A 24,392-nucleotide genomic window follows, 5' to 3' on the forward strand; every position below is an offset into this window, starting at 1 on the left:
AGGAGTGGGCTTGTGAGAATCCTGGGTCTGAATCCTGCAAGTGTTCACAGCAAGGCATGGTTCTGTTGCCTCTGCCATCTACTCTCAGCCTCACATACCATGTTCCTCATCTGTCTATAGATGGCTTGATTGATTGATGGACTGACAGGGTCTCACTCCCACTGCCCAGGCTGGAGTGCAGTGACACGATCTTGGCTCACTGCAGCCTCAACTTCCTGGGCTCAGGTGATCCTCCCACCTCAGCCTCCCGAGTAATTGGGACTATAGGTGTGTGCCACCACGCCAGGCTAGTTTTTTGTATTATTAGTAGAGATGGGGTTTTGCCATGTTGCCCAGGCTGGTCTCAAACTCATGGGTTCAAAGCCATCCGCCTGCCTTGGTCTCCCAAGTGCTGGGATTACAGCCATGATGTTTCCATTTAATTATCCCATAGAAGGGGCCGCAAGCACCAAGAAGCTTGTGGGAGGCAGAGTATTGAATTTCACCAGAGTACACTGATGTATGTTTCTTTTGCAACTCACTTTGTATGCTGCTTAATAAAAGCTCTATTCACAGGTGCTTCATCAGAATTATACTGAGTTATGGAAATGTTAGCTCTTATTCAGCCATTTCTGTCACCTCCTATAGAACAGGAACAGTGAGTTATTATTATGGAAAACTTCAATCATGGGCAAGAGTGGGTAGAAGAACATAACAAAACACGGACTTATTCCAGAGCTTTTGGTGGCTATCCACCCATGGCCAAGTGTTTCATCCACAGTTCTATCCAGTCCGCTCCCCCAACAAACTACCTTCTTTTACAGCAAGTCAGTATCATGTAATTTCTTCTGTAAATATTTAGTATGCATTTAAACATTCTAATATATAATCACAATACCATTATCACATTAAAAAAAAATTAGCTCCTAATATTATCTAAACTCCAGTCATTGTTCAGATTTCCGCAGTGACCTTATTTTTATTTATTTATTTATTTATTTATTTTGAGACTGAGTCTCACTCTGTTGCCTAGGCTGGAGTGCAGTGGCACAACTTCGGCTCACTGCAACCTCTGCCTCCCCAGTTCAAGCGATTCTCCTGCCTCAGCCTCCCGAGTAGCTGGGATTACAGGCGCCTACCACTATGCCTGGCTAATTTTTGTATTTTTAGTAGAGACAGAGTTTCACCATATTGGCCAGGCTGGTCTCGAACTCCTAACCTCAGGTGATCTGCGCACCTCGCCCTCCCAAAGTGCTGGGATTACAGGCGTGAGCCACTGCGCCCGGTCTGCAGTTTCCTTGTAAGTGGAGGTGGTAGTGTTCTTGTTGGTTTGGGTTAGTTTTATAGTTACTTTCTTCAAGTCAGAATCCAAATGAGGTCTAGATGTTGTCACCGGTTTTTAGATCACTCAAGTCTCTGTTAATTTATAGATGCCCCCTCCGTCTTTCTTTCACTTGCGTTTGTAATGGAACATGTTAGCTCACTTATCCCATGGTTTCTGCATTTCACCAACCCTGTATGGGCACGTGTTCGAACGTGTTTCTCTTTCTCGTTTATTTCTTGTGAATTGGTCATTAGACCTAGAGAGTGATCAAATTCAGTTTTCCTTTCTGTTTAAGAGTGCTTCACTTGTGTTGCTGTTGATTTCTGTTAAGAAGGCTTAGAGTAGTAGCTGGTTGTCACTCTTGTGATTTCAGCAGTAGTTCTGACCTTGATTTTTTTTTTTTTTTTTTTTTTTTTTTTTTTTTTGAGACAGAGTCTCGCTCTGTCACCGAGGCTGGAGTGCAGTGGCACTGGCACTATCTTGGCTCACTGCAAAACCTCTGCCTCCCGGGTTCAAGTGATTCTTTTGCCTCAGCCTCCTGAGTAGCTGGGACTACAGGAGTGCACTGCCATGCCTGGCTGATTTTTGTGTTTTTAGTAGAGACGGGATTTCACCATGTTGGCCAGGCTGGTCTCAAACTCCTGACCGGAAGTGATCCACCTGCCTTGGCCTCCCAAAGTGCTGGGATTACAGGTGTGAGCCACTGCGCCCGGCTCTGATCCTGATTTTTTAAAAAATATTTCATCTCAGTGATTCTAGCTATGAGGTCAGATAATACTTATTTTCTAACCAGGCTATTTTAGTTTTGTTGCTGTAAAATACATGTTTCATTGTGAACATTTGTACCTCTTTAGTTGCGAGAGCAAGCTGGCTTTATGCCCCAAACCCTTCTTCATGAAACGTATTACTCTCTCTGTTCTGATCCTAACATCTGCTGCTGTTTTACCCTGATTTTGTTAACCTAGTTCACCAATTCTATTTCCCTAATGTTGTTTAGGGAGGGTTGCAGATGAGATCAAGATGGTACTGAGAATCAGACACACCAAAATCCTGCGCCTCACCCCCAGCACCCCTCATGGAAATAATGTGCACATCTCAAGCAGGAGTCAGATGCAGCAGCCATGGCCTTCAGCTGGGAGAGAGAGCTGTGATGAGTTAGGGAAGGAGCTCGCACCAGGCCGAGGTTGGCTTTTGTAGTTTGGAGAAAGGATCCAAAGGAAGTTGCAGGCAGGAGTGGGGGCTGCTGCCCCAGGCCTGTCTGGGGCCTAAGCAGGGGTGGGCATTGGGTGGACCGGTATGAGGGGAGAGAGCTTCTCCCCTAGAGAAGTCAGGGGAACCCTGCTATCCCTGGCCACACCAGCAGCCTCCTCCCTGGGCAGCCGAGAGGAGCCCGGCTCCCCCTAGAGGGAATCGTCGTCATTACTAAAAGGAAAACAATTGTATGTCCCTCCATGTCTTTTGGTGTAATGGGTTCCAGAACCACCACTCCGCTCCCTGCTGCAGCCACCAAAATCCTCAGATGCTCTAGTCCCTGCTATAAAATGATGTAGTCATCGCATGTAACCTCTGCATATTCTCCCACACACTTCACATCTTCTCTAGATTACTTCAGTGACTAGTATGATGCAAATGCATTGTGAATAGTAGTTACACTGTGTTGTTTTTTAATTTGTAGTAGTAGTATTTTTTAAATGGGATTTTTAGTTTTGATCTGCTGCTGGTTGAATCCACAGATGCAGAACCCACAAATGCTGAACTCGCAGATACGGAGTGCCAACTGTGTACCGTTTCTTCAGTAACAGACACTTCCCAACTCTAGTCATTGGTTTCATGAAATTGCTTTCCTCAGTTACTCAGAATTTGGTGTTCCTGATGTGCGTTTGTGGCTTTTGCTCCTTTGCAGAGAGATCATAGATAACACCACCAAGGAGAATGGGATCGACATCATTATGGCCGATAGGACTTTCCACCTGATTGCAGAGTCCCCAGAAGATGCCAGGTGAGTCTGCACTGTTGACGTCATATTATCCACATCCTGCTCCCTCATGCACAGGTGTGAGTGTCCCACAGAGCACTGTTTACCATGCTGGCCTTGACAATTTTAATTGACTTTCTATTAGGATGGTTGAGGAACCAAGAGTCATAAGAAATTGATGTGTACTTGTCCCTTGGGGACTCTTTCTCTGGGCAAATGTATTCAAGTACAGCCGAGGGTTTCCAGCCTCCAGTGCCACTAGACCCCATTGTCATCTGTCTCAGGCTGTTACTGTCACCGGCAGCGTGTGTAAATTACACAGCTGCATGTAGCTGAAAGCCCACCCTCTGGAAGCTTCTGAGCTTTGAAAGTGAATTGTTTGTGTTTGCATAAGGACCAAAAGTGCAGGGAGTAGTAACTGGTAGCTGTTTTAATAACTGATAGTGCTATGGCATTGGGGAGTTTTAAAGATGTTAATATTGAAGAATTCAGTGGAAGAGTAACTTACACAGAACTTACTATTAGCTGGGTGCAAAAGTAATCACAATTATATTTCAGGCTAATATTCTAAATGTTTCATACCTAAATATTTCAGGCAGTATTCTAAATGTTTTATAAATACTAACTCTTTTGATTCTCTTGAATCCTGCGAGGTAGACATTAATTATTACCATCATCCATATTTTGCAGAATAGGAGACTGGGGTACAGAGAACGGTTAGTATCATTTGTAATGCAGTGCAACCTCAATTCTGTTGAACGGGGACATTGAACTTCTTAAAAACATTTCCTCCTAAGGAGCTTTAACTTTTGACTGAGATTAGAAGAGGGTGGAAGCCTTCATTGGCTGGCGCAAGTTGTCTGTAACTTCCTGGACTTCAGGTTTCCATGCTGGAGTGCTGAGGAGACACAGCACAAAATTAAGGAGACTTAGCATTTGCTCTTCAGCGTGATGCATCACAGGTCCCCTAGTGGATCAGACACCATGGAGCGTCGGTTCTGTCTCTTCCTGCAACTTTGTGAGTCTGCAGGGTTATGTTGGAGGTGTCTGTCTTCAGCTCTGAGCAATGCTAGAGAACGTTGTTTTTTTTTTTTTTTTTTTTTTTTTTTTGAGACGGAGTTTCTCTCTTGTTGCCCAGGCCGGAATGCAATGGTGCGATTTCAGCTCACCGCAATCTCCACCTTCTGGGTTCAAACAATTCTGCCTTAGCCTCCCGAGTAGCTGGGATTACAGGCATGTGCCACCACGCCCGGCTAATTTTGTATTTTTAGTAGAGACAGGGTTTCTCCATGTTGGTCAGGCTGGTCTCGAACTCCTGACCTCAAGTGATCCACCCATCTTGGCCTCCCAAAATGCTGGAATTACAGGCGTGAGCCACCACGCCTGGCTGAGAACGTCTTTTAATTTATGAGGGTAACATCCAATAGCCGAATTCTTCAATTCTCAGCCCGAAGATTGTTAGGACCTTCTAATGTGTTCTCAGGACCCCTCACTACCCCTTGCCCTTTGAATCTTTCTGAGTTGATACAATACCATGGTAGCGACATTAAGAGTAAAGACACCAGAAAATAATTCTTCCCATGGGAACAAACTAAAACCCTGCTTAGACCCATAAATTCTAACACAAACTGGAAAAACAAGCAAACCTGGAATTACAGCCCATCATTCCGTCTGGGGCTCCTAGAGACCACATGTGGTTGGTTGTGGCCCAGGGAATGCCTGCAGCTTTTCAGCTGAATTATAGGCCTGGCGTTTGGCAGCTGCGCTGTCTGTTTTATGCCATGATGAACCTGCTAAATTTAACCTTTGGGATATTTTAGCCAAGGACTTTTTCTCCTGACCAGTGGAACACTTTTTTAAAAAATTCCTTTTCAGATTCCAAGTTATACTTGAATCAAGAGAAGAAATTTATAAATTTAAGAGTATAATCTAGACAGAATCGAAAGTACAACAAATTTTATGCCTTTGTGTGTGTGATTCCTACAACTTGAATGTATGTCTTTTTCAGTGTTTAATTTGGGATATTTTTGAGATGAGCAAAGCAATGAAGTCTTGCTGTTTGGTTAACCAGAATGGATAGTGCAAATTTATATTCAAGTGTTGTCCCTTGTTGTATACAAGCTATATATGCATATCTGTTGTATATGTTGAATATTTTTCAAGCTTGTAGTCACATTTTTCTCCCTTAGGAAGCACAGGAGATAGATTTTAGTGCTTTGCTGTAAATAATTTGCATGGCCTACCTTTACATATGGGTGTCATTTTTTCACTTAAACATCCCATTGGATACCAACTACTTTCCCCTCTGCCTTGAATGGTAGGAGTGTGTACGTATTTTGTGTCTTATACGTCCCGAACAGGAGAAGAATACCCTAGCATCTCTTTCATACTTGATGGCTCTGATATTTCGTAGTTGGTCAGCAAATGCTGGATGGATGCCTGTTTGTTCATGGTCATTTTCATGATGCCTTGTTCTGCTTGATTTTTCTTGTTTCGTTTTGTTTCATTTTGTATTTTTTTTTTTTTTGTGAGACAGAGTCTTGCTCTGTCACCCAGGCTGGAGTGCAGTGGAACGATCATGGCTCACTGCAGCCTTGGCCTTCTGGGCTCAGGTGATACTCCTGCCTCAGCCTCCCAAGTAGTTGGGACTACAAGCATGTACCACTACACCCAGCTAGTTTTTTATTTTTTGTAGAGACTGGGCCTCAGTAAGTTTCCCAGGCTGGTCTCAAATTCCGGGGCTTAAGCCATCCTCCCACCTTGGCCTCCCAAAATGCTGGAATCACAAGCGTGAGCCACCATGCCCAGACACGTTTTCCTTTATTTTCTGATTGTGATGAGGCTGGGTGTGAGAGTACTCATTTGAAATGAAGATGGAAGAGTTCTCTGGTCAAAATAGTTTTCTGCTTTAAGCAGTTATTTTTCATTTCCAACTCTCCTGTGGTTTTATTGACTTGAGTAGAAATGCTGTTAGGTGGTTGAAAACCCCATCCTGAGAATACATAGAAAAAATAGACATCTTGACCAGGCACAATGGCTCATGCCTGTAATCCCAGCACTTTGGGAGGCTGAGGTGGGTGGATCACCTGAGGTCAGGAGTTCAAGACCAGCCTGGCCAACATGGTGAAACCCCATCTCTACTAAAAATACCAAAAATTAGCTGGGCGTGGTGGCGTGCGCCTGTAATCCCAGCTACTTGGGAGGCTGAGGCAGGAGAATCACTTGAACCCGGGAGGCAGAGGTTGCGGTGGCCAAGATCGTGCCATTGTACTCCAGCTTGGGCAATAAGACTGAAACTCCATCTCAAAAAAAAACAACAAATAGACATCTAAATAGACATCTAGTGTCCATTCCAATATGATACTCTTCCATTACATGTTGAGTATCCCTTACCCAAAATGCTTGGGACTGGAAGTGTTGCAGTTTTTGGAGTTTGGAATATTTGCATTAGACTTACCGGTTAAGCATCCCTAATCTGAAAATTTAGAATGTTCCAGTGAGCATTTCCTTTGAGCATCATGTCGGTGCTCAAAAAGTTTTGAATTTTGAAGCATTTCAGATTTCAGATTTTTTTGGATTGTGGATGCTAAACCTGTATTGATCTTCTCACCTTGAAATTTATTTATTTATTTATATATATATTTTTGGAGGCGGAGTCTCACTCTGTCGTCCAGGCTGGAGTGCAGTGGCACGATCCCAGCTCACTGCAAGCTCTGCCTCCTGGGTTCACGCCATTCTCCTGCCTCAGCCTCCCGAGTAGCTGGGACTACAGGCGCCCGCCACCAAGCCCGGCTAGTTTGTTTGTATTTTTAGTAGAGACGGGGTTTTACCATGTTAGCCAGGATGGTCTTGATCTCCTAACCTCATGATCCGCCCACCTTGGCCTCCCAAAGTGCTGGGATTACAGGCATGAGCTACCGCGCCCAGCCGAAATTTATTTTTTAAACAGAAAAAGCACCTGAATGTTCCCTAGTTTATAAATAATATCTTAAGTAAGGATCTTTGATATAAGTATTTTGGGTAGAACTGAGGATTTTATTATTTGCTGTTAATTTCTCAAGGAACTCATTCATCATTGTCAAATGTCTATAAAGGTCTATGGGACCTGGAGAAAAGGCCGTCCATTGATCTAAAGTTAGAACATAATAGAGCACTTAAAGGCATTTACAGGTACTTTATCTGCTTCTTCTTACTTTATTCTTTGGTAATGAAACCGACATTTATCCCTAAGAAGTAATCAAATTAAAAGCAAAGGTGCTTAGAGATGTTATTTTCACAGATTACATGCAGTAGAGCATTATTACTTTACCAATACGAGGTTGGCCTCTCCTTCACAGTTGTTCTCTCTTCCCCACAGCCAGTGGTTCAGCGTGCTGAGTCAGGTCCATGCGTCCACAGACCAGGAGATCCAGGAGATGCATGATGAGCAGGCAAACCCACAGAATGCTGTGGTATGGGAGCACTACCTAGGATGGGGGTGGGGCGTCTGGGGGCAGGGATGGGGAGGGCGTCAGGATGGTAAAAAAGGGAAAGATTGGGAATTTCCAGACAGTCTTTTTTTTAAAAGGTAAATGTAGAATAATTAAGGAGAAAAACAGGACACCATTTGAGTTTAAAATCAATACAATAATAAATACAATAAATAGTACAATATAATATAATAATACAATAATAAATACAGTAAATTAAGTTGGACACTGTGGCTCATGCCTGTAGTCCCAGCACTTTGGGGTGGGAGTATCACTTGAGGCCAGGAGTTCAAGACCAACCTGAGAAACATAGCAAGACACTGCCTCTATGAAAAAAATTAACAATTATCCAGGCGTGGTGTTATGTGCCTGTAGTCCCAGCTGCTTGGCAGGCTGAGGCAGGAGGATTGCTTGAGCCTGAGAATTTGAGGCTACGATTGCACCACTGAGCTCCAGCAGCCTGACCCTCTCTCCTAAAAAAACAAACAACAAAACCAAATAAATTGTAGAAGGTTATAAGTAGTAATACCTTCCAATTCTTCTGCCTCAAACCCAAAAGAACAAAAGAAATAATCCTACTTTTTATGAAGTCACGGAAACACACATTACACTTACTCTTCAGAGGATGGTGAAATCTAAATCTAGATTGTATTCTTTTTTTTTGAGATGGAGTCTTACTCTGTCGCCCAGGCTGGAGTGCAGTGGCGAGATCTCAGCTCACTGCACCCTCTACCTCTAGGTTCAAGCTGGGACTACAGGCGTGTGAGTAGCTGGGACTACAGGCGTGTGCCGCCACACCTGGCTAATTTTTTGTATTTTAGTAGAGACGGGGTTTCACCATGTTGCCCAAGCTGGTCTTGAACTCCTTAGCTCAGGCAATCCGCATGCCTCAGTCTCCCAAAGTGCAGGGATTACAGGCGTGAGCCACTGCGCTGGGCCGAAATCTAAATTGTATTCTTTGTCTTCCCTCTATCCCAGACACATACACAAAGTTACAAAACCCTACTTTGGAAATCACGTTTTATTTCCTCATCAGAAAAACTTGAAATAAAGTTTCTTGGGAGAAGTGTAAAATGTAATCGAAGGACACAATAAAATCAGGAAATGTGTACTATTGAAAGAAGGTTATAAACACTGTTCACTGAGCTTGTTTTAAGAATGGGGGGCTGGGGGAGGGAGCTCAGACCTGTAATCCCAGTACTTTGGGAGGCCAAGGCAGGTGGATCACTTGAGGGCGCCAGGAGTTTGAGACCAGCCTGGCCAACATGGCGAGACCCCATCTCTACTAAAACACAAAATTATCCAGATGTGGTGGCCCACACTTGTAGTCCTAGCTACTTGGGAGGCTGAGGCACGAGAATCACTTGAACCTGGGAGGCAGAGGTTGTGGTGAGCCAAGAGCACACCATCGCGCTCCAGCCTGGGCAACAGAGTGAAACTCTGTTTCGGAAACAAACAAAGTAAATTAAATTAATGTAGAGGTACTTGTTAGAAAGTTTAGTAAAATAATAATTTTTTAAAAACATAGAAATAAATTATTGAAAGGACAAGAGGGAATGATTAACTCGTAATTTTAAAAAATAAATGGGCTATAGATTCTGCCCTGTGTGGAGGCTATTTGTACTCACACAACAGAGGAGTCATCTCATAGATGACTATTATTTTGAAGTTAAAAAGAGCCTTTTCTGTCTGATTGGGAGTGGGCTAGAGGTGTTACTATAGTGTGCACCCTACTTTAGTGGTTCTCTCATTCTCTTTACTTTTTGTTCTTTTCCAGGGCACCTTGGATGTGGGGCTGATTGATTCCGTGTGTGCCTCTGACAGCCCTGATAGGTAAGCTCAGATGTGGCTCTTAATAAAAACAGCTCATCACCTGTGTGCGTCCACAGGTGTCTGTGCTGCTAGGTTACGTCCCTCTCTGCAGGGCTGTGAAATCACACGAGGCTGTGTGTTCCCACCTTGTCAACCCCAGCAATCCGAAGTCTGCCTTCTTGGTACCCAATTTTACATCATCTGGAAGTCTCCTTCTCTGCGTATCTTTGAAGTCCTGGGGAAAACCCTGGGAACCTAATTTAGACAATTTAAAAAAGCATGAGGAATAAATATTTTTCATGTGTATACAGGGACAAACTTGGGATTTATACGGGAAGAAAATACCTGTTTAGGAAAATGATATTCCAGCAAAGGGGAAGGGAGTCATTCTCCTTTCTGAACTTAACAATGAACTTGGAAAGAATTTTGATGATAATGTATATGTAGAGTATTAATAAACCACAAACATTTATTTTCCTTGGCACCCTTTTTGGGTTCGATTTTTGAAGGCAAATCATCTTTGGAGATGATCTGAGGCGTCTTTCTGCCCAGTGAACTTTATTGTCTGTTTTTCTGTATTATCTTGTAAGTTCTAGTTCTGTTTCACCATGTTGCCCAGGCTGGTCTCGAACTCCTTAGCTCAGGCAATCCGCATGCCTCAGTCTCCCAAAGTGCTGGGATTACAGGCATGAGCCACTGCGCTGGGCCGAAATCTAAATTGTATTCTTTGTCTTCCCTCTATTCCAGACACATACACAAAGTTACAAAACTCTACTTTGGAAATCACGTTTTATTTCCTCATCAGAAAAACTTGAAATAAAGTTTCTTGGGAGAAGAAGTGTAAAATTTAATCAATGGACACAATAAAATCAGGACACAACGAAATAAAAACAAATTCTGCAGCAGAATTTAAGAAAAGTTTCTCTAGGACAGACCAGGAAAGAATCAAAATTGTCTTCTGCCCTCAGTAAGACAGCCGGAAAATGAAATACGAGTGTGTTAAAATTGACAACAAAATATAGGGCCTACTTGGCAGAATTAGAGCCGTGGGGTCTCTGTCACCCTCCCATTGACAAAGGCCCTTCTGAACCATGGATCCTTTGTTTTTAGTAGTCAGCCTGCACCCCTTATACTTGGCTCAATCTTTAACATGTATGTGTCATATCAGTAATCAAAGCCCTGATGCTGCTTATTCTGGTATGTGAGTTTCTACCTCACCTTCTCCACGTCTTCGCTCTCCCAAGCCCTTCACTCCTCCAGGCTGGGCCTGTGATGATCCATCCTTAGAATTTTGCATCCTCGTTCAGGCTTTTCTGTCGTCCTCAGCTGGCCACTTTTCTCCCTTTCCAACTATAGAAAAAAAAAAGGGTTGGGTTTTTTATTTTTATTTTTAAGGGGCACCTCAAGTTCAGCCTGTGTGCATAGTTTTCCCTGTGTCCTGCAGTTCAGTTACTCTTTTTCTTAAACTTTTGTGTCACTTAACTACAGTGAACATTTGAAGACTTGCAAGAAAGAGTTCACATTTGCTAGCGTAAGCCGTTAGATAGAGGAGTTAGTATTTATATCAGCAAGGGCCTATGAGAGAGGTTCAGGGCATTTCCAGACAAAAAGAGGCAAGGGAGAAAGTAAATTTCCATGATCACGTTATCCATGACTAGGAAATGCACCCTTGTTAGATCCCTTTGAAAACACAAACCCAGGTGGCTTTTTGTACAAAGCGTAATCAAGCATTTAAGATGTTCCACCTACACCTATTTACTGATCCTCTTTTATTGCTGGTGTCTGACATTTCATTACCAACCCAGAGAAATATTACCCAAGGCAGGAAAACATTGACTTTGGAGAGGCATCAAAAAAAAATTTTCCCTCATGGTCACCTTATTTAGCCTTCCCGGAACTGAGTTTCATCTGGAAAGTTTTGCATGAAGAAATGTTTTCCCTTCCAGGACCTTCAGAATGAATGTGTCGTTCCAAGTTTAAAGGTTAATGATGCGTAAAAGAAATTGCGCAGAAATGAGCAAGGTTTGCCTTAATAAAAACATGAATAAGCCTAGCAGTGCATGTCCCGTGACCCAGAAGGCAGGAAGAAGGCCCTGAGTCTCGGTTCACACAGAGGTGATGATGACGGTAGACCTAAGGGGCTTTGTTTCCTTCTCACCTTGTCGCTCAGACCCAACTCGTTTGTCATCATCACGGCCAACCGGGTGCTGCACTGCAACGCCGACACGCCGGAGGAGATGCACCACTGGATAACCCTGCTGCAGAGGTCCAAAGGGGACACCAGAGTGGAGGGCCAGGAATTCATCGTGAGAGGTGACTGCCTGCCCTGCTTCCTTGGTCTGTTTAACAGGCTCCCCTTTCCATTTGCATGTAGATATCTGCAGCATTTTCATTTTGAGCTGCTTTTCCCATTTTAACTGTTGGAGATTTTTTAAGTGATTTTTAATTTGTGACATGATAAATTGTTTCTAGAGGATTGTGTTTTTTGTTGCTAGTTGTGATTTTGTGCTTTTCTTTCACGTAGTTCGTTTACATCGAGTTGGGGTGACCGTGGTCTTTTTCTGACAAGTAGCTAGAAACCCCATCCGTGTGTTGGCATTATGTGGATGATGGTATGGTCTTTGGGGTTTCTCCTCATAGATTTTAATTTACACTTTCGTGTTTTTTTCCAGGATGGTTGCACAAAGAGGTGAAGAACAGTCCAAAGATGTCTTCACTGAAACTGAAGAAACGGTGGTTTGTACTCACCCACAATTCCCTGGATTACTACAAGAGCTCAGAGAAGAATGCGCTGAAACTGGGGACCCTGGTCCTCAACAGCCTCTGCTCTGTCGTCCCCCCAGATGAGAAGATATTCAAAGAGACAGGTAACCAGGCTGGCTGCCCGAACCCTGAGCATCAGATCTTAAAGTCTGGGCTTGCTCCAGGCAAGGAATAAGATTCCTTCCTAGTGGGTACTTTATTTCCCCCCAAAGAAGGCGTCTTCTTGGTTTATCTTCTAAGCCTGTCTGGGGTTAGCTATGTGACCACTTAGTGTTTAAGCCGTACGAGAGGTCTTGATTCATGGAGTGGTAGCAAGACTCTGGCAAGGACAAGAAAATGTCAACAGATGCAGGGCATCGTACAGGAAGCTTTGTTTTCATATACTCTGTTTTCATCCTTTTAAATTTTTGTTCTTATTATTTTTGAGATAGGGTCTCACACTGTTGCCCAGGCTGTAGTGCAATGGTGCGATCATGGTTCACTACAGCCTTCCAAGGCTGAAGCAATCCTCCCACCTCAGCCTCCCGAGTAGCTAGGACTCCAGGCATGCACCATCGCACCGGGCTAATTTTATACTTTGTGGTGGAGGTTTTGCCATGTGGGCCAGGCTGTTTTCTATCATTGTATGATGAGCGTCCTATACAACCTGTAAAAGATAAACCCTGACTGTCCATGAACTTAGCCTAGTAGCATAGAAAGCACACATGTAAATTAGAGGATTTCTTTTCATTTTTGTAGTATTATAAAAGTGTTTCCAGAAGATGGTTTATTTTGATGTTGCTGGTTGTGATCTTGTGTTTCTCTTTAACATAGTTGTTCCATTCGCGTCAGGTTTGGGTGATGATTCGGACAGTTTGCCTCTGAAGTCACACACTGCCAGGCACAAGTGCTGTCTTCTGAAGGGAGAGGCTAAGGAAAGGAAAGGAAGAAATAGGAAGTAAGAAGGAAAGTCAGAAATCGGAGAGAGTTTTCACTCCTGATCCAGAGCCCAGAAAGAGACATTAACTTACCCTTTTCCCTTCCAGAGCCAGTTATCATTTATCTTAATATATTTCATGATGGGTTTATTGTTCTAATATTCATCTCCCCGTCTCAGCTGTAAATGTCACAGTGCAAGAGACACTGTTTTTTCTTCATCACTAGATACCTAGTGCAGGGCAGGACACATGTAGGAATTCAGCCAGTGTCTATTGAATTGAATAATTAAAGGGACTGAGATCAGAGAGGACACAGGCCCCGGTCCCCGAGGTTGGCGTTGACATGCGTGTGCGGGGCACCCCTGCCATTGCAGGCTACTGGAACGTCACCGTGTACGGGCGCAAGCACTGTTACCGGCTCTACACCAAGCTGCTCAATGAGGCCACCCGGTGGTCCAGTGCCATTCAAAACGTGACCGACACCAAGGCCCCGATCGACACCCCCACCCAGCAGCTGATTCAAGACATCAAGGTAAGACAAGCCCATCAAGGTGGGTGATTATAGCTCAGAGCTTCTACCCTTAGAGCACTAAGACCTCAGCATTAGTGAAGCTCAGTTTTCATTCTGTAATCAAAACCTAGTGCTTGGTTGGCCGGCACGGTGGCTCACGCCTGTAATTCCAGCACTTTGAAAGGCTGAGGCAGGTAGATCACTTGAGGTCAAGAGTTCGAGACCAACCTGGCTAACATGGTGAAACCGTGTCTCTACTAAAAATACAAAAATTAGCCAGGTGTTAGTGACACATTCCTGTAATCCCAGCTACACAGGAGGCTGAGCCAGGAGACTTGCTTGAACCTTGGAGACAGAGGTTGCAGTGAGCAGAGGTCATTCCACTCTACCCCAGCCTGGGCGACAGAGGGAGACTCCGTCTCAAAAAAACAAAACAAAAAACTAGCGCTTGGTTAAATTTATGTTTGAGTACCTTATGTTTGAGTACCCTGCTTTCAGGAATCTAAATGAGAAATTTTAGACCAAAAGTGTTTTGTCTCTAGGGCAGTGTTAGATGTTTCCTAACACTTCCCTAGTTGAGTCACCTGATCCCACCTGCTGGGCTCTGTGGCCAGAAGGACAAGGTCTGCAGCTTGCACTGTGGGACTCCGTGCCCATGGGGATGTGGTGACCTGCGTGGGGGACCACGTGCCTTGTGTCAGGTTTCACCTCAGCCTCAGTTGGGGACCTTCTAGGAGTAACCCGCTAGTTCCACTGTCACTGTACAGTTTCCAGACCACACGAGTGAGTTCCCAAGGAGCCCTGGGTGGTCTAGAGAACACCTGGCATCCCTCTCGGACACGTGCAAACTCCCAGAAGCTCCTGAGTCTCTATACGAACACTGAGCGTGTTACATTATAAATTCCTGTTTATAAGTAAGTGTAGTGGCTCAGTAAATGTATGTGAGGTGAAGGAACGAATGGTTGCATGGCAGCCCTGAGCGGGGATTCTCACCCTCACTTTCCGGAAATGGAACGCTGACGGGGAATGTTCTGGTTGCATTGCCCACGTAGCTGGTCAGTCCCAGGTGCAGAACCAAGTTGAGGGAGACTGCTGGCAGATTCCCAGGACAAAGGACAGAGGTGGGGCTGTGACAGAGAAGGTGCTAGAATGATGGTGAGGCAGGTATTTTACTGAGGGACAGCAAAGGAAATTAGCTAACCAGATCCAAGAGGGAACTCAGCTTTTGTGGAGGTGGGAGAGGATCTAATCCATCAGTGGTGGATAATTTTCCATCCAAATCAAATTGGCCTCCTGATTCCAAAGTGTTATGTTCTCTGGGTGTTCGGAACCACATTCTGGCAAGCCAGTTGTTTTTTGTTTGTCCATGAAATTGTTTGAATCAATTTGAATTTAGACATTAAAAGAATAAATACAATTTTTCAAATACAAAGCTATGCTTCTTAAGAAATGAGTCAGGTTACCCTAAATCAGTCCATAGAAATGATTTAAGTAATTAAAAAAATTTTTTGTGCCCTTCAATTGAGTATTACTGAAAAAGTTTTATAGTGGAAATGAAATTACCATGATAGAATGATTCATTACCTCTCCTCCAACTTTTCTGTTGATTTAAGGTTCTAAAAGTAACTTTGTTTTTTTCATATCCCAGATGAACATTTTAGGAGCACAAGTACATGATGATGAAATTCCGTGAGAGACTTTCTTACGTTTCAAGGGTGGAAGGGCGGGCAGGCATGTGGAAGGACAGTCTCCCCAGGAATATATTAATGTGTGTAGTTTTCAGGTATAGAGAGAATAGAAAACAGCAATTCAAGAACTAGCAAAATGTGCTTATGAAATGAACTATAGATAAAAATAACATGATTTAGCTACTGATGGCTAAAGCAATGAAAGAAGATCAATTTTTTTATTTTGCTTTTCTGTTTTTTATAGAGACAGGGCCTCATTATGTTGCCCAGGCTGGTCTCGAACTCCTGGGCCCAACTTATCCTCCTGCTTTAGGCTCTCAAAATGCACAGGCATGAGCCACTGTGCCCAGCCTAGATTTAATTGTTTTTTTTTTTTTTTTGAGATGGAGTCTCGCTCTGTCAGCCAGGCTGGAGTGCCGTGGCGCAATCTTGGCTCACTGCAAGCTCCGCCTCCCGGGTTCAAGCAATTATCCTGCCTCCGCCTCCTGAGTAGCTGGGATTACAGGTGCCCACCACCACGCCCAGCTAATTTTCGTATTTTTAGTGGAGACAAGGTTTCACCATGTTGGTCAGGCTGGTCTCAAATTCCTGACCTCATGATCCACCTGCATCAGTCTCCCAAAGTGCTGGGATTACGGGTGTGAGCCACCGCGCCCTGCCGAGATGAAATTTTTTAAGTGTATGTAATCTCCAGGGGAGAAAATTTAAAATCACATGGGGAAGTGCATGTGCGAGAAACTAAGAAATGAGCTGTAGGCCGGGTGCAGTGGCTCACACTTGTAATCCCAGCACTTTGGGAGGCCGAGGCGGGCGGATCACAAGGTCAGGAGATCGCAGCCATCCTGGCTAACACGGTGAAACTCTGTCTCTACTAAAAAATACAAAAAATTAGCCGGGCGTGGCGGCGGGCGCCTGTAGTCCCAGCTACTGGGGAGGCTGAGGCAGGAGAATGGCATGAACCCGGGAGGTGGAGCTTGCAGTGAGCCCAGACCGGGCCACTGCACTCCAGCCCAGGTGACAGAGCCAGACTCCATCTCAAAAACAAATGAGCTGTAAGAATGTATTTTTGTGACTTGTCTTCAAACACAGATTATGAGTATCTTCGTGCATGAAATCACCTAACACTGGATTTCCACCATCTTTGCCCCACTAGGTTTATGGATGTTTGAGACTCTTGAAAAATATTTATATGTAGGAAAATACAGTTGATTTTGTTCCTTTAGGTCCAGGTTTCTTACAATAAGCTTGCTTGCTTTATTTTTAGGAGAACTGCCTGAACTCGGATGTGGTGGAACAGATTTACAAGCGGAACCCGATCCTTCGATACACCCATCACCCCTTGCACTCTCCACTCCTGCCCCTTCCGTACGGGGACATAAATCTCAACTGTAAGTCCAGAGTTCCACCCCGACTCCTCAGAGACCATGATTCCACTTGCCCTGCTAGCTCTTTAGCTTAACACAGTAGCATTTGTTTTTAGCTCAAAGACTCTCTTATTCATCATGACTTGGAAGGAAAAGATGAAATATACTTAGATTCATTACTAAAGCAAGACTTCTAGAGTGTGGTAGTAGTAATGCTAAGATTGATTGCTGTAGTAAAAGAAGAGATTTAAAGGAGTCAGAAATGCCAGCTCTCCTCATGAACTGAGAGTAGCCTTTTTTTTTTTCTTTTTTTTTTTTGAGACAGTCTTACTATGTCACCCAGGCTGGGATGCGGTGGTGCAATCTCCGTTCATTGCAACCTCTGCCTCCCAGGATTAAGTCGTTCTCCTGCCTCAGCCTCCCAAGTAGCTGGGATTACAGGCACCCGTCACCACATCCAGCTAATTTTTGTATTTTTAATAGAGAGAGGGTTTCACCATATTGCCCAGGCTGGTCTTGAACTCTTGGCCTGAAGTGACCCGCCTGCCTCAGCCTCCCAAAGTGCTGAGATTACAGGTGTGAGCCGTTGCACCTGGCCAAGTAGCCAGACAGCCAGAGCCTAAGTAATCTTGCATTCCAAAAAAGGATTTTGTTCAGCAACAGATTACCTTTTAAAAAAGTAAGCATTTTATGTGGTAAGAAGTTCAATTAGATAACAAAACAGTGTCACCTGACCCACCTCTGTGCTTTTAGATCTGTGTCCAGCTGACTGAGATGTATAGGGAGTGTGGTGGGCATTGCATCCGTCCTTCTCATTTATTCCTTTGTCTTCACTACTGCTCCCATTGTGCCCACACCCTATTCTGAACCCCTCGGGTGACTTCTGTGTTTGCTTTGCTTGTCGTAGTGCTTAAAGACAAAGGCTATACCACCCTTCAGGATGAGGCCATCAAGATATTCAATTCCCTGCAGCAACTGGAGTCCATGTCTGACCCGATTCCAATAATCCAGGGCATCCTACAGACAGGGCATGACCTGCGGCCTTTGCGGGACGAGCTGTATTGCCAGCTCATCAAACAGACCAACAAAGTGCCCCACCCCGGCAGTGTGGGCAACCTGTATAGCTGGCAGATCCTGACATGCCTGAGCTGCACCTTCCTGCCGAGTCGAGGGATTCTCAAGTATCTCAAGTTCCATCTGAAAAGGTAAATAAAGCATGTGGGCATGGGAGATGAGCTGGGCAGAGCTGCTCACGCAGGTGGGGCGCTGGGTCCTCGCTCAGATAAAGAGGCTCTTGAGCAGAAGGCACCTCTAGTAGGACAGGGACCTCTGGGTCAGACTCGTGGGTTGCCTGAGCAAGCTAACAGAATGCTGCCATCCTTTTTCTTTTTAAGCCACACAAGGTTATTTCAGGGACCAAGTCACCTTGGGTGTAATGTCCTAATGTATAGGAGATTGGATCAATCCATTAATTACCACTATTCTATATTTAAAAAAAAAAACAACTTGGATATTTGTTCCAGATCAAAGAGGTAGAAACAATCTGATTGAGATTTTGATTAGCTATAGAAAAAGAAATTTGTTTTTTGTTTTTTGAGACAGTTTTGCTCTTGTTGCCTGGGCTAGAGTGCAATGGCATGATCTCGGTCACTGCAACCTCCACCTCCTGGGTTCAAACGATTCTCCTGCCTCAGCCTCCCAAGTATGTGAGATTACAGGCACCCGCCACAATGCCTGGCTAGTTTTTTTGTATTTTTAGTAGAGACAGGGTTTCACTATGTTGGCTGGGCTGGTCTCCAACTGCTGACCTCAGGTGATCCACCCGCCTCTGCCTCCCAAAGTGCTGGGATTACAGGTGTGAGCCACGGCACCTGGCCAAGAATTTTCATATGATAGTATGAGGCATGACCCTTTCAAGTATTAACAATACTGCAGAGGTGAGTTGGCAGCAGTTGCTCCCACTGAGATATTCACTCTTTAGGTGTTTTTTGTATTTAAATTGAACTGCACAGAATGAAGCGGGCCCTTGCCAAGAAGTCACTGGTGCTTGCTCCATTCACCAGTGGGGGACCATGCACCAGTGGGGGACCATTCACCGCTTTGGTCTACAGACCCTTGACACAGCCCAGTTCCCAGCAGCCTAAAAATGAACAGTTAGTGTTTGTCTCCTAGGATACGGGAACAGTTTCCAGGAACCGAGATGGAAAAATACGCTCTCTTCACTTACGAATCTCTTAAGAAAACCAAATGCCGAGAGTTTGTGCCTTCCCGAGATGAAATAGAAGCTCTGATCCACAGGCAGGAAATGACATCCACGGTCTATTGCCATGGTGGAGGCTCCTGCAAGATCACCATCAACTCCCACACCACCGCTGGGGAGGTGAGGAGAGGCGGCGGCTGCTTGTTCTGTTAGATGCTTTGCTGCAGATACGCCCGGGTCAGGAACATCGTGCGGCGTTAGAGCGGCTGTCCTGCACAGCTGCAATTTGCTTAGTACAGCTGCTCAGTACTAAGGAAATGCATGTAACCCACAAGCAACCACATGAATATAGAGAGAAAAATAAGATGAGTGGAATCACAGAGATAAACTCAAAGTACGTGAGACATAATCTTGCTAATCTGAGAAGCAGCTGAGGGTCTAGCAGAGCTGCAGACCTGGCTCAGGTCCAGCCACTTTGATGAGGGTTTATTGTGGTGCTTCTGCAACAAAGTGTTTCTGTGTGCCACATGACTAGCTAGATATCAGATGAACACGTTTTCTTATTTAAATTTGAACTTACTATTATAAAACTAATTGGCCAAAAGGGTAATCCAATAACCACCCTCAACCCCACCCCCAAGGCTTCCTGTGCAAAAAAAAAAAAAAAACCATCATCTGGAGTCTCTGTTGTTCCTTCGCGTTCATACATGTATCAGATAAAAGACAGGACTGCAGCTTTTCAGCCACTTTTCCGGTTAGTATAGGTTTGCATCAGCCCAGCATCTGCCTCTACCAATGGGCAAAATACCCTGGGTTCTTTTTGGCAAGAAAGAGATACATCTGATTTCCAGAGAACAAGGGGAAATAGTACTTTTGAAATTCTGCGATGACCACACGGGTAACATTTTGAGGAAGCTGCTTGGAGACGCCCTGGTGCCGGCAGCGCCCTCTGGGATCTGGTGATGGCACATCTGGGAACACGTGTTGGGGCCGCAGCCTGTGGAACTGAAGGTCCCCTGGTGTGTCTTCCAGGTGGTGGAGAAGCTGATCCGAGGCCTCGCCATGGAGGACAGCAGGAACATGTTTGCTTTGTTTGAATACAACGGCCACGTCGACAAAGCCATTGAAAGTCGAACCGTTGTGGCCGATGTCTTAGCAAAGTTTGAAAAGTAAGTTCCTTTCCCCTACTGTGTCAGAAGAGCAAATACGAGAAATTACAGAGCAGGGTTGAGGGTTTGAACTTCCATTCCGTTTTTGGCTTCACGGTGTATTGGAGTTAGTTTTATTTTACCTGGGTTGATGCCTGTTTAACTTTGCATATCTGCTAGCTACTTTTCTCGATTCCTAGATAAAGCCATGGTCTTACATGATGTAACTTGTCAGTGGTTTTTTACCCCATTCCTTTTCTCAGTTCCATGTTGGACCTGTCTGGGTATTTCTTGATTTTTTAGGTTTCCAGTTGCCATTAGCTTTGAAATTGGGCTGACTGACTGAAGTTAACTCAAACTCTTGAAACTATGTTTTATATCTACAACATAAAATGGACCTACGATTTTTGGGTTTTTTTTTGAGACGGAGTCTTGCTCTGTCACCCAGGCTGAAGTGCAGTGACACAACCTTGGCTCACTGCAACCTCTGCCTCCTGGGTTCAAGCAATTCTCCTGCCTCAGCCTCCCGAGTAGCTGGGATTACGGGCATGTACCACCACGCCCAGCTAATTTTTGTAGTTTTAGTACAGACGGGGTTTGGCCATGTTGGCCAGGCTAGTCCCAAACTCCTGACCTCGGGTGATCTGCCCACCTGGGCCTCCCAAAGTTCTGGGATTACAGGGGTGAGCCACCGCACCCAGCCTATAATAGACCTACGATATTTGATCTGTGACTTCATATTGTCTAAGTAGCACAGAAGGTATTCCTGCTTAGTATAAACACAGCCCTCATACAAGAATATTCACATCAGTTCTTATAAATGTTCTCATAATGTATCTGGGGCTTGGTAAAGGTAATAAAGAAACAGGCTTTTGTTTCTTTTCTTCCCGTGAACTCAGCATAATGCTTAGCTGGTACTAATTCGAATGCGGCTCTCAGAAAACACTTGTTAGCTGGTTTAACCAGAGGCTATCTGCTTGTTTTCTTAAAGCAAAATCAGGGTGAAAGTACGTTTTTCACTCTGTTTATTTCTCTGTCCCCATCTCTATCCACTGTTATCTGGGCCTGGACAGAATGTCTGCGTCCTTAGAATACACCATGTAAAGTCGGCTCCCTGCAGGTCACCGAAGGCCCCTCTCGTTCGTTTTCTGAGCCTCTCTTGACTCCTGTCTGTAGGCTGGCTGCCACATCCGAGGTGGGGGACCTGCCATGGAAATTCTACTTCAAACTTTACTGCTTCCTGGACACAGACAACGTGCCGAAAGACAGTGTGGAATTTGCGTTTATGTTTGAACAGGTAAAAGGAATAGTTAGAAACAGATTTCTTTGCGGGCAAGCAAGGGTGAAACCAGTTAATACTTAGCCTTGTAAGTTAACTGGTACCTTAGAAATGAGGCACACCTGTAGATTTCCCGGCAAAGACAAGGCCCAGCTGCTCTTTCATTCGTTTGTAGAATGAAACCTGCTACACATTGCATTTGAACCACCATTCCAGGAACCGTTGTAGTTGACAGGAGAGAGACCATAAGGAATAAAATATATGACGTGTGTTAGATGGTATCTGTGCTAGGGATAAAATTAAATTTAAAGCAATGAGCAGGGGTGAGGGTGCAGTTTTAACCCAGGGCAGTCAGGGAAGGTGAGTATGAGAGAAACCCTGATGAAATGAGGGAGGAAGCGTTGTGGGCATGCCATGGCACAGCATTGCGTTGACCAGAAAGCTGTTGACTGTCTCCTTTCAGGCCCACGAGGCGGTTATCCATGGCCACCATCCAGCCCCAGAAGAAAACCTCCAGGTTCTTGCCGCCCTGCGACTCCAGTATCTGCAGGGGGATTATACTCTGCACGCTGCCATCCCACCTCTCGAAGAGGTTTATTCCCTGCAGAGACTCAAGGCCCGCATCAGCCAGTCAACCAAAACCTTCACCCCTTGTGAGCGGCTGGAGAAGAGGCGGACGAGCTTCCTGGAGGGGACCCTGAGGCGGAGCTTCCGGACAGGGTCCGTGGTCCGCCAGAAGGTCGAGGAGGAGCAGATGCTGGACATGTGGATTAAGGAAGAGGTCTCCTCTGCTCGAGCCAGTATCATTGACAAGTGGAAGAAATTTCAGGGAATGAACCAGGAACAGGCCATGGCCAAGTACATGGCCTTGATCAAGGAGTGGCCTGGCTATGGCTCGACGCTGTTTGACGTGGAGGTGAGAAGTGGCTGCCGTGTGTCGGGGTGGGCGGGGTGCTGGCATCTGAGAACATGGATCATGGCCAAGTTCATATGGAGAGAAGACAAGATGGAGCACTTTGCTCTCTCAACCTTTTTTATTCGAGCCCCCTAAATTGTACCATCAACACCTCCCTTCTCCTCACAGTTTCTCCTCTCCTTTGTAGTAAATGCATCTGTAATATTAGGAATGAATGCAAAATTAAGACGTCATCTATTCTTTTACTACCCTGCCTTAGGGAAGCTATAGATCTAATTTTTTAAACACTGATAAAAATCTACATTTAAAAAAATTTGTAGCTATATATACAAATTAGAAACTGTGGATATACTTACATTTTACTTGTTTTTTCTTTACAACCCTGTGTTTGAAAGAATGTGTTTCATAATGGAATTTAGCCATTAGCATCAACCCAGTACTGATTTTTTTTTTTAAGTAGACCACTTACTGAAAAGCAGTCTTACTAATGGTATAGATGAGAGTTTGGCAAACTGGTCTGTGGGTCAGATCTTGCCTGCCTTTTTTCTGATGTTTTATTGGAACTCAGCCAAGTTCATTCCTTTAGATACATTCTCTGGCTGTTTTTGTGCAGAGTTGAGTAGTTGTCAGAGACGTGATCCACAAAGTCTAAAAATCTTTCCTATGTGGCCCTTAACCGATACGTTTACCAGCTCCTGGTCTAAATTAGCTTTTTTTTTTTTTTTTGATGATCGCAGTAATTCTGCATGTTATCCGATGACTTTAAATTGAGGGTCTGTAAAAATCTAAATATTGATTGTATGTTCTAGGATCCATTAATGGCTTTTCATTGGGTGATGTTTTTGGTTTGGTTGGTTGGTTCAATGAAGTTTGTTTTTAAGTATAAAAAAATCAGGTGTTTTGTACAAAGCCATGATTCCACTTCTCCCTGACAAGGAATAGGTAATAATAGCAGTTAAACTCTTGGCTTCCTGCAAAATGTGAGCTGTGGATTAGCATAGAAAGCTACTGGCTTTTGCATGGAGAATGCAGAGAATGTCTGGTTATTAGGGATACAAACTAGGGACTCTTTTCAGTGTCCCCAATTTATAGCCCTCCTGCTTGTCCAGGTTTGGATCAACCCTGTGTTGTTAGCCCCTACGTATGGGCTCTTATTGTCTTCCACCAATCTGTGTGTACAGTTAAACCAAAACCAGTCAAGACCCTGTTCCCACTCTGCACATGGAAGGCCATTGCTGCTCCTTGTCAAGAGGAGCCAGAACTGCTCAGCATGCGTGATGTGGAGAATTTCCCTCTGTGATCCTAGATTTTGTATTTGAAGACTAACCATCCGCAAAGAGGACTGGAGGCAGAACTGGAGATGTTAAGAGTCGACTTGTCTTGGGGAGGGGAGCTTCCTTCAGTCCCCCGGCCAGCATGTGCATTACCAGGCCACTTCCATGTCACTAAACAGCTAGTAGAATAATGCTAAGAAGTAGAGAGTCAAAGCAAGATGTTAGACCCTGCCAGTTAGTGAGCTTTTCCCAAATGCATGAGATTAACTAGTTAGAAATCAATCAAGATAGCCAGAGAGGTGCCGTTTCTCGTATTTCATGCCCCTCCATGCATGCACGCACATCGAATATATTTAATCTTTTGTGCAGAGGACTTCACTCAAAGCCTGTCTTACGGTTTAGATGCTGTTGCCAACCATTTCATGACTTAACTCTTCTGTTGACTCTCTTGCCCACCAGTGCAAGGAAGGTGGCTTCCCTCAGGAACTCTGGTTGGGTGTCAGTGCGGACGCCGTCTCCGTCTACAAGCGTGGGGAGGGAAGACCACTGGAAGTCTTCCAGTATGAACACATCCTCTCTTTTGGGGCACCCCTGGCGAATACGTACAAGATCGTGGTCGATGAGAGGGAGCTGCTCTTTGAAACCAGTGAGGTAAGAGGCAAAGCAAGTTCATCTTTTTATTGGTCTTGACAAGACAGAAAAACAAGACCCCATTTCCTCATGCCTTTGACCAGGTCATTTTCTTTGAATATTTTTCTTTAAAACACGAAAAT

The 24,392-nt window shown here is 44.5% G+C and overlaps 2 protein-coding genes across 23 annotated transcripts in view; one reads left to right on the forward strand and one right to left on the reverse strand.

Moving 5' to 3' along the window:
• BASP1 (brain abundant membrane attached signal protein 1) overlaps nt 1-24,392 on the reverse strand; it is a 1,209,505-nt gene that overhangs the window by 582,444 nt on the left and 602,669 nt on the right. The gene's annotated exons all lie outside the window — the stretch shown is intronic.
• MYO10 (myosin X) overlaps nt 1-24,392 on the forward strand; it is a 275,069-nt gene that overhangs the window by 247,839 nt on the left and 2,838 nt on the right. Inside the window, exons 28-40 of the mRNA XM_050794761.1 lie at nt 3,207-3,302; nt 7,636-7,729; nt 9,525-9,580; nt 11,730-11,872; nt 12,232-12,426; nt 13,614-13,771; nt 16,703-16,826; nt 17,710-18,007; nt 18,975-19,182; nt 20,035-20,171; nt 21,327-21,447; nt 21,893-22,345; nt 24,079-24,270. Of these exons, the coding sequence (XP_050650718.1) occupies nt 3,207-3,302; nt 7,636-7,729; nt 9,525-9,580; nt 11,730-11,872; nt 12,232-12,426; nt 13,614-13,771; nt 16,703-16,826; nt 17,710-18,007; nt 18,975-19,182; nt 20,035-20,171; nt 21,327-21,447; nt 21,893-22,345; nt 24,079-24,270 (2,275 nt within the window). The remainder of the gene's footprint in view (nt 1-3,206; nt 3,303-7,635; nt 7,730-9,524; nt 9,581-11,729; nt 11,873-12,231; nt 12,427-13,613; nt 13,772-16,702; nt 16,827-17,709; nt 18,008-18,974; nt 19,183-20,034; nt 20,172-21,326; nt 21,448-21,892; nt 22,346-24,078; nt 24,271-24,392) is intronic.

Source organism: Macaca thibetana, chromosome 6 (genome assembly GCF_024542745.1).
Source record: "Macaca thibetana thibetana isolate TM-01 chromosome 6, ASM2454274v1, whole genome shotgun sequence".
Lineage (NCBI taxonomy): Eukaryota > Metazoa > Chordata > Mammalia > Primates > Cercopithecidae > Macaca > Macaca thibetana.